Below are 11,065 nucleotides of genomic sequence, written 5' to 3'. Positions count from 1 at the left end.
GGCCTGCCAGTAAATTCCCTCCATTTACTGAACATGTCTTAGTTTAATGATTGATGGCACATAAATACTCTTTTTTTTCTGAATCAACTTTATGATATTCTATAGCAAAACGACATGTGATTTTAACCAGATTTTAAAGTAATGTCTATTTTATTAAACCAAAAATACATACAATTTTTTTTAATTAGTTTAACAAAATTTATAACAATACTTCGATACTAAAGTACGATTTGGAACTATACTCTTCTATCAATCAAATAATTTTTATTATTTAGGTGTAATAACAACAGTGTATTTAGACGTAATAATAGACATTATATTTTAATATTACATGTAGTTTTTCTATACTGAAGATATTGCGTGATTAAATAAAAGCACTGTCACGGTAGGCATTGAAATAACATTTTGGTTTTTATTTTACAACTATGTCTGTAATAATCTTGAGTAGTCAAAAACCTCTCAACTATTACATACCTGACGTCTGTTTTTATTCAGTCACGCTGTACAATATCCTGTACAAATGTACCGTTATGTCAACGACTGTATGCTGTCTCTGCGAATTATTATTTTTTTATTGTTAAAAAATGTCTCTCCTTTATATTATTTATTTAAACTCTATATTCGCAGAGACGAATTATTATATTATTAATAAGTTAATATATTTATATATATGATGCAAGGATAGTATAAATTTATATTCTTGCCAACAGTACAAAACGTTGAAATTGTTGGTGCGTTCAATATTGCATTGTATCTGTTAACAGTTTACAGAAAAAAATTATAATCTATTCTGTCTTAATACCGTATGATCAAAAACAATAAAAACGGCGTCCAGTTGGCTTGGAAACGAACATCGATGACATTCACTGTATAATTTTACATATAAAATGACAGCGATCTTTGTTTTATAGTCTTTTGTATTGTATAAACAATACATTTGTTTTTTTTACGAGTTTATTTTGACAGATAGGGGGATGGCAAGAAATTTCAGTTTTTTCTGCCATATTTCCGGATATGGCAAAGATAAGTTCAATTACTAAATGGACTGTCATTGGGCTAACTAATGGCCAACTTTGCCCCATTTTAGGCCACCGTATCTCTTACGGTTTCCTAAATCAATGGTCACAAATAAAAGTATCTATATAGGTTTGTTCCAACCCCGCTGAGAACCGTTCAGGAACGGTTCCGTTCATGCGCATGGGGCTAAAAGCGTTCCAACCTTGATGAGGATCGTTCTCGAACGATTCTCTCTACGTTCCAACCAATTTTCTGATCGTTATTAGAACGGTTTCGGAACCGTAATTTCAATACTTGCCAGTAATACTGTCCTCCATTCGCGAACTGCGAGTTCCGAGCTTTAAGCCCTGGGGCTACTCGAGAACGGTTCTGAAAGGAGCTGTGCGCGATAGCCTGGTGCCTCCATATGGCGCGGAACAGTTCTGGAACTTTATGACTCAATTGAATGGAGTGAGAGTATCGCGTTCTTGAACAGTTCAGAGCTGCACAACTGCGTGAATGGAGGACAGTAAATGTGGGAACTGTTTATACTGACATGCGCAGTTAGTAAATTTTATCAGCTGATTGACATTTGGGCCGGGGCGTTTGCTTGTTTTGTTTGGAGTTTAATGGGTTTTATTGTTTAGAATTCTTTCTATTCTTAGAAATCTGTGAAGAATATTATTAAGGTTGGTTTTGTTTACATCTTACATCAAAGAGAAAGTGAGGTTATTTTAACCGGTGTTTGGACAAGACAGATTAAAAACGGTTCCGAAACTGTTCCAACCGATTGTCAATCTAGAATCGTTCAAAAACAGTGCCGAGTTAACGCATGCGGATAAGACTAGTCCCAATATGATTTCAGAACGGTTCTAGAGCCGTTCTAAAACGTCAGTTATAGTTCATATCAAATAAACTTTTAGTCACGTGATTAAGTTTGGCAGGTACAGCGTTGCCTACTTTTACATATTTTCTTTTAATCAAAATATTTTTGGAAACAAAAATAAATTAATTATAAATATACAGGGTGTTTCACAACAAATGCGAAAAACTTTAGGGGGTGATTCCTTGTTCAAAATAAAGGGTAGTTTGCTTTATAAACGTTGGGTCAAAAGTCAACCATTAGGGAGATATCGCGGTACAAAGATGGCGGAAAAATAATGTTTTTATTTTTTATCTTGAAAACGAAAAGAGATAGACTAATGAAATTTTATGGAAGCATTACTGTTATGAAAACACACTTTCAGGTAATTTTTTACTTTTTAAAATGGTGGAAGGGGTTGAAATAAACTACCCCTATCATTCTTGTTAACGAAATTTAAAGAAAAATCTTGTCAAACACATGCAAATGCTTTAATTTGGATAGTTTAGTTTGTTTAGAAACTTTTTACCTCTTGTGTTTTTTTTTATAAAACTCACCGATTGGAAATTAAAAAATAAAATGTAACGCATTACATGTCAGGACAAAAAAAACATTTTTAGATTAAGAATCTAGTGATAATAACGATAATAATAATCATCTAGATAATAACGTATTGCAGTAGAGTAATGTCAAATAAAATAATATTAGGAACATCTTAAAAAGTAACAGCGGCCGACTAGATTTTTTCCTAAAAATTACAGCAGCCCACTAGATTCTTTATCTGAAAATGTTTTTTTGTCCTGACATGTAATGCTTTACATTTTATTTTTTAATTTCAAATCGGTGAGTTTTATCAAAAAATACAAGAGATAAAAAGTTTCTAAACAAACTAAACTATCCAAATTAATTTTTTGCATGTATTTGATAAGATTTCTCTTTAAATTTCGTTAACAAGAATGATAGGGGTAGTTTATTTCAACCCCTTCCACTCATTTTAAAAAAGTGAAAAATTACCAGAAAGTGTGTTTTCATAACAGTAATGCTTCCATAAAATTTCATTAGTCTATCTCTTTCGTTTTCAAGATAAAAATTAAAAACATTATTTTTCCGCCATCTTTGTACCGCAATATCTCCCTAATGGTTGACTTTTGACCCAACGTTTATGAAGCAAACTACCCTTTATTTTGAACAAGGAATCACCCCCTGAAGTTTTTCGCATTTGTTTTGAAACACCCTGTATAAACAATTATTATTTGCATCAATAAAAGTCACCTCCTTTCCCCGTTCAAAATATTCAATATATAATAAAGTCGCGATGAATTTTTTACGGCTATTAAGCTATCTTGTACATTCATCATTACGATTATAACATAAATAAAGTAGTTACTTCTACTAATTGCAATATTGATCCACTGGCAATTTTTATTTGACTGAAAGCTGTCTGTTTTATGACAGTTTCTGAATATTTAACAGAGATGATAAATAATATATTTTAAAATTAAAAATGGGTCCAAGTTTAAACACCCTGTAAACAGTAAAACACCTACTTGCGCCTGTTAAAGTTAAAACTAAGAAAAACGAACAAACAATAGTTGAAACATAGAAACTACGGTGTGGTCGAATAAAAACGGCATCACAGCAGGCTAAGAAATCATGTTTTAGATTGTTTTTTTACTAAATACTTAACTTTAACTAAAATATTATTGCATAGTTCGTGTGACGCGTTTTTTATTTGACAACGCCGTATATTTTCCTGCCTTTGTAAACAGTATTAAACAAGTAGTTTTAATACAAATTCATTTGGAAAAAATTTTTTTTTTTAGAATTTCTATGTTTTAACTCAGTTTTTTTTTCGCACGAGCAATACTACTAAAAAACTCCTCAAAAATAATTCATATCCTCAAATAACTTGTGACTGTTACTGCCAAAAGCTCGTTTATCGACGACATTTTTTTCCATTCATAGTTTGGTAAAAACTTTATTTTTAAGCGCATTTCATGTGTAATATCACTATGTGACGTATAATTATTGTAAAAAATGTAATATAATTATATAGGTGATTTAACAGATGAAATATATACAGGGTGGATCGCTTTTTAGTCTAGAAAAATTTAACAGTTAATGGAAAAACACATTTTAGTGTTCTGTCGACTGTTTTAAAGCTCTGCTGCTAAAAGTGGACCGCCCTGTAACTAATTGAACAAGAAGTTCTAAAAAGTGATATTTTTTTAGGGTTCTTGTGTACATTATGATATTGGCCCGTGCATTATTCTGTAATATAAGGAAATATTCGTTTTTATTCGCACTTCTCAGGTGTTAATAATAGAATATTTTTAAATAACTTATTTTTAAAATGAGATAGACTGCGACACTGACTAGTCCTAATATATGTACGTACCAATTTGTAATTGTTTTTTTTTGTTAATTGCGTTTTTTTTTGTTTGAATCTCTGTCGAAAAATCGAAAGTAAGTTTACTTATACCAGTGACTAAAGAATACAAGGATGGGGAATACAGGGTGTCCCACTTAAGATGGATACAAGCCAATATCTTGATTGTTTGTTGAACAATCTTTTTCATTTTTGGCAGGAGGTTGTATGGCTATAAGACGTACATTTTGCCCAGGGTAAGAAATGCGATACCTCATAGGCGTACGTTTTAATGGGGTTTGATATTTTTCGAGTCAAGAGTAAACTACCCTTAGGACAGTATTTATTTCAAATCTGATAAATTATATTGAATCCTCCTTACCTACGAGACTTACGTTCTAATTTTGATAAATATTGATACAGATCAGATTTGAAATAAATACTGTCCTAAGGGTAGTTTACTCTTGACTCGAAAAATATCAAACCCCATTAAAACGTACGCCTATGAGGTATCGCATTTCTTACCCTGGGCAAAATGTACGTCTTATAGCCATACAGACTCCTGCCAAAAATGAAAAAGATCGCTCAACAAACAATCAAGATAATGGCTTGTATCCATCTTAAGTGGGACACCCTGTATTTTATGTTTTTGAGCCATTATTTCCTGAGAAAATATAAAAAATTGTGGAAGTTACATACGATTTGAAGTTGAATTTTAACCTTCAATAACTTTCAAACGAGTTGATTAAATGAAAATTCATATATTTCCTACATGAATATGTACTGATTTTTACAAAACGCTGATTTGTTACAACGCAATAAAATTAAAAAAAAACATTTGTTTTCCCGTGATATTTAAAGTATTAATATTAAGAGCCCAAACTTTACCAGAATTTTTCTTTTGTGCACCTTAGTATACAGGATGTCCCATATAAGGATGTATTCTGTCACTAGCTAAAAGTATCTGCTAAAAGTAAGCTTATTTAATAGATTTTTCGATTGCTTTTGGCAATATACCCTGAAGTTGTTCTGGCAATATTTCGTTTTTGTCAAAAATCACCTGGCATTTTTGACAACTACCCATTATGATCTCAGTAGGGAGGATGGGTCCTCTCCAGCTGTCAAACCGACGTAAAACTATGTCGATTCAATATTTTTTTGACAGCTAGAGAAGAACCATACTGATAAATAAATCCATTGTGAAATGTAAAACATTCTAAAAAGAAATTCACAAAACCTAGGCTTAAATAAAGTATTAATATTATCAAATTATATGTATATCTTTTTATTTTTTAAATGAGATATTATTTTACATATTTATATATCTTCTATAGGTTTAGAGTACAGACAAAAATAGTATATTATTTATTTTAGTTATATTTTTTAATATTTCTATGTATAAAATAAATTAAATCCAAACTGAAAATATTTGTAGGTTAGAATTAAGCGTGCGCAAAGCCGTTTTCACATAAAATAAAACAAGAAGTTAAAAGATAAAGACTTCTTATTTTATTTGTTATTTTATTTGGCTGTATGAACGCATGTACAGTATCCCATATAACCAACTTTCTTATTTTATTTTATTTTATTCTTATTTTATTTTATTTGGCTGTATGAACCCACCATTATATACAATTTCGAATAAGAATTTGAAATCACAAAGAAATTTATTGTTAGAATTAAAAATTTTAAAATACTTTTAGGTCAATTTTATCAAAATTTATAGTTGAATCGAAAAAAAAATCATATTTTTTATAAAAAAATACGCCGGAAAAAAATAGAGGTGGTATTTTTTCTGGTCTTGAGGTAATTTGATTTGAGATATCTTTATGGCTAGCCAAAATATTTTATAAAAAAATAGATAAGTCTATATAAAAACAAAAAGGGATATTCTAAATTTTAAACTTTTGTAAAAAACCAAGAAAAAAATCGAAATAAAAATTATTAGCCAAAACGTTGGGCAATAATTTTTCTATAAACTGTTTTTACAGATAAAATTGATAGATTTAAAAATTTCTATAAATAACATGTGGTGAATATTGTTGGATATATCTTTTTTTCTATTAAATAATGTGCTTTGATTTTTGTACACTAATTTTTTTGTGACAAAAATCTAAGTACACTCGATTCTTGTTAGAAAATTATAGTTAAAAAAAACGACTTCAAAAGTCTCGTCTAGCTTAAAAACATGTTTTGTTATTGAAAAAAAATAGTTTTAATTTATTTTCAGTAATCATGATGAAGATTAATGTAATTCCAAGTGTTTTAGGATCAATTCCCTTTTTTTCTGTATGTATAAATTAATAAAGAAAGCATAAAATATAAACGTTTTTTTCTTTTATTATCCCAGATGTCTAAAATTGGAAAATATTTCGTTATTAGTAATGATTCTTTTAATTTAGGTATATACGAAGAGACTTGGCAACTACGGTTTATGCATTGTCAAATTACTCCGATCTATTTGATCTGTGGCATTGTTTTGTTTACAAAATTAAACAACCTAGATCTCACAAAATATTGGAAAAAGTTCTATGCTCTGGTTCTATGATTAGAAACAAGGTTTTCTTTCAATGGAGGAACATACAGTGAGTAATAATATTTTAAGGATAAATTTCAAAGCTATTTTACTTATTTTTTAGCTATCCGAATTCAGAAAGCTGGGCGCAGATGAAAAAACCTCCGTGATAGCACTGCAAGTTCTTTTGGAGTTATGCGAAGGTTTTAATGAATTCAATGTAATAATATAATTGTACAATTCAAGTTTGTTTTGAATTCTAGTGAAAAAGTATTGGGACATATCCTACGTGTATAAGGAAGCTTTAAAGAACATTATTATCAAAGCAAGGAAGACAAAAACAGAAGCTCACAGTACATTTATTCCAATTTCTTCATATGAAAACCTTAGTTTCCTGAAAATGCAGGAATTCTTGGATGTATGCGATACTGAAAGGTAACTAAATATTTTCCCATTCTTAAAAATAAATTATAATCAACTATAGGATATTTTTAGTGCATATCTTGCTATACTTCATCCAGATTCGACCTGCGTTTATTATGAAATAAGTAAAGGTCTGGTAGAACCTTCGGATACCACAGCAAAGCATTTGAGGGTTAATAAGAAAGAAAAATTGGATATGGAATTGAAGAAGCACTATAAAACTATAGAACAGGCGGCTTTAATGGGTATTTCTATGACGTTACCTAGGGCAGAGGCAGGATCATCACAAAATTCTTAAAATATGTAGTTATAACTGGTTAATTTAAGCCTAGCTAGGTATATTCTTTGATTTAAGCGTTTCTTACATACTGTATATTGGTTAATAAATTTTATATATAATATATTAATATATTGGTAAAGGTGTGGATCCGGTGGCTGACCTTGAAGCCCATATTTGCTGCATTTGATCATCGATACTACGCAAGTGCACATCGTCGATGTTGCCAAATTTCAGTTTATTTTCGAATTATTTGCAGTTGAAAATTTTTTTTGAGTGTTAATCAGTAAAAATACAAATTCTATAATTAATTTAATAATTTCAGATTTATCTTGATATCCAAAATTAAGGTAAGAAGGATAATGAAAATTGTGAAATGATAGTATTATGAGTATATAAAATTGTAATAATAATAACATTTATTTATATATTTACATTAGAAGTAAAAATTATCATTTACGGATTTTTTCTTAATGGTTTTAAACTTATTAGAATTATAAGTCTATATCTCTCTGTTTACAGGCAACAATAGTTTTGATTATATATATTGATGTACTGAAGTAGTACCATGACGAGTTCTTATAGAACAATACACACGTCAATGGGAGATAGAGGTTCTTTTACCTTTTTTTATAATTTTTTTGGCATTTTACTTACTTTGATTATGTTTGTATCATAATTTCTTAAAAATATCAAGTTAGTGGATTAATAGCAATTTCAGACATATATTTTATCGAAGAGTGAAGTGTTGATAAGACTAAAATAAGCTTTATATTTTATCTTTTTCTCTTTATAAGGGAGATGGTTTGTGTCGTAAAATACATTACAGTATTTAATATCGTGTACTTTGATATTCTTTTCGTAATTTACTGTAATTTCTTGTTTCCTATAATGCCAAATCTTGACAATATGGTGAAGGTTGATTTTGATCTTATTAGTTTTATACCTGTGTTTACTAGACTAACTTAAGACGTGAGTTTGTGATTTATATCAAGATCTTTCTTAACGTTAATTATGTCTTAATCTTAATACTATATTATGCTTTGTCTGGAAAATAAATGTTAGAATATATAAATCTAATGTACTCAATCGTCATTTCCCAGCCAACTGGACGCCGTTTTTTCGCTCATAATTTGTACTTATTAATATATTTTTTCTTGTAAGTAAAGGATTTTTCAGCTTAATTAAATTTCAAATTTGAAAATTGTGGCGCCAAAAGTTGAACCGATACATCCGGTAAGAGCTGTCAACATTGAGTCAAGTTAAAGACTTGGAAAGTTATTTTTTTTATATAATTTATCCAGAATTTATCCAAACACGTTTAAGTAAACGTTTTATTTTAACGTTTATTTTTATTTTATTTAAACGTATTTGAATTTATCTCGTATTTCGTACTATTTAACTATATAGAATTAGTTTCTTATTAAACTAAGGGATATTTATTGAATAAAAACACTTGTTTCTTAATAAGTTATTAAAATATTAAAGAAATGCATGATTTTATAGTTCATCTAATTATGTTCGTACCAGATAATTTCAATATAAAATTAGTTTTGTGTGATATTTTATACTGGAGGGAATAAATACAAATAAAGACAAATCGTTTAATTAATTTAAGAAGCATCTGTGGAAGCATATTCTACTGAAATTTTAATAAAAACCATCCATGTTTTTTAAAAAGAATTAAAATCTAGGCATCCAAGAGCAAAAAATACTCGATCGTGATTGGTCAGTTTCGGTTGCCTGGAGGTTTTGAATTTTATTCTCGTTCAATGTTGCCGGATTGTTAAAAAATGTCGAAAATATTTTTCTGTATGTGATTTTTGTGAATTTATATTAGTTTAAATTGATCACTGACACTATAGCAAGGGTCATTTCTATATTTATATTTTTAGTAAAACAAGTACCAGTAATGTTGTTTTGTAGAAATTTCTTTTATTTCTTCTTGTAATTACGTACTAACATTATAGACTTTATTCTTGGTTTCGATGTATTTATAGCATTAAAAATGTATTTAAACAGCTTCATTTTATGTTTATTTTATGATTTTTGTATGTTTATAATTACTTATTTATTTCTTATTTATGACAATAAAAATATTTTACCTTACGTAAAAAAACGATTTCAGTGGAACGTATTGAGTAAATAATAACTTTTGAGAACAAAATTAAGTTTAATTTACAAGAATTTTCTTATAAACAATTTTATTAGTAATAAATAAATTAATTTTATGAGCAGCTTAAATTTTACGAATAACTTCAATCTGGCAACGCCGGTCATGCTTTGGTCGTTTGCAATAGAAGGATCGGCACGTCCTCCCGTCCGTTGCATCGATTTTTTTAAATTTTCTGACGAAAAAGTGCGTTTAGTGTACATAATTTATGCGTAATCTGTTACTAGTGCCCTGCTTAGCCTCCTGAAAAAGTGAGTACCCGTAATTTTATGTATTTTTTGAGATATTTTAGTTTAATATTTTTGGATTTCGCAAAATATTCATCATGGCTGCCTTGTTCTCAATGTTCAACATTAAGTTATTAATTTTTAAGGATATTGTTTAAATAATATACGTAGTTAATAGATAAGTATGTAAAACTATGTATTTTCGGTACTTTCTATACTGCGTGTTACATAAGCGGGTAAAATAGTACTACATTTTTCGTAAATTACGTAATGTATCTTTGATTTTTTGTTTAATTTTTTCGGCCAAGAAATGTTTAAATTAAATGGCCGCCTGTTGGAATTCGATGTCTTGATTTTTTGTAAATTGCTATTTTTAATTTAAATTTCTTTTTATAGGGCATATTTAGAGTTTTCTTTATTTTTTAAAAATATAAAATATGCGCATTAATAATATTTTGAATGGATAGGTTTTTTTCTATTTAAGTTTTAAATAGGTAGGTTCATTAGGAATTTTATTACGTATTTTTTTTATTTAAGAATCCTACATATTTATGTTTCAGCTTTTTTGTAATGATTTCTGATATTGGTATTTTAAAATATATTTCTCTTTTAAAGCGCGTTATGTAATATTACATGTTAAAAAATAGTATTAATGTTGATAAATGATTTTTGCTAATTCAGTATTAGTTGTAAATTTGCATTGAAGAAGTAAATCAATTGTTACTGAATTTTTATAAAAATTAAAATATTTTGAAAACAGTAAGTATGATTTTGAGGTAAATTTTGATCGATTGTTTTTTGTGTCTTCATAGTAGAAACTAAAAATGTAATAAAATATATAGGATGTCTCATTGTTAAAAAAAATATAACTTTATTATTTTTTATTTATTTGAAACACTCTAGGTTTAACTTTTAGCTCTAAATAATATGTTACAACTCTAAAAACTCCTTGTGTATTTTTATTTTTTTATGTGTTACATCACGGAAAAATTCTTTGGATTTTAGCCATATTCATCAAATTTATATCCCTTTTTTCCCTAGATCATATAACATCTTTATATTTTTGACATTTTTGGTATAATAATCAAGGAAAAATCTTATAAAGTATTGCTGTAATCTTATAAAATAAATATACCTATTTGTATATTGTTGTAATATTTTTATAGGTGTTCGATAATATATTTTTAATGGTATACCAATAATTTTTCTTTTTTTTAGGCGCGT

At 28.4% G+C, this 11,065-nt stretch overlaps 1 protein-coding gene across 1 annotated transcript; it reads left to right on the top strand.

The window, feature by feature from the left end:
• The first annotated feature begins 6,722 nt into the window (after nucleotides 1-6,722).
• Nucleotides 6,723-7,650, top strand: LOC115890130. Its single transcript, XM_030910280.1, has 4 exons — nucleotides 6,723-6,811; nucleotides 6,866-6,944; nucleotides 7,005-7,176; nucleotides 7,237-7,650. Exons 1-4 carry the CDS (start codon nucleotides 6,797-6,799, stop codon nucleotides 7,460-7,462), a joined length of 492 nt encoding a protein of 163 aa, XP_030766140.1. The 5' UTR covers nucleotides 6,723-6,796; the 3' UTR covers nucleotides 7,463-7,650.
• The last annotated feature ends 3,415 nt before the right edge of the window (nucleotides 7,651-11,065 follow it).

Source organism: Sitophilus oryzae, unplaced genomic scaffold, assembly GCF_002938485.1.
Source record: "Sitophilus oryzae breed Bouriz unplaced genomic scaffold, Soryzae_2.0 scaffold_85_pilon_pilon, whole genome shotgun sequence".
Lineage (NCBI taxonomy): Eukaryota > Metazoa > Arthropoda > Insecta > Coleoptera > Curculionidae > Sitophilus > Sitophilus oryzae.
The sequence above is the reverse complement of the archived record's forward strand: the minus strand, read 5'-3'. Positions and strand labels throughout refer to the sequence as shown.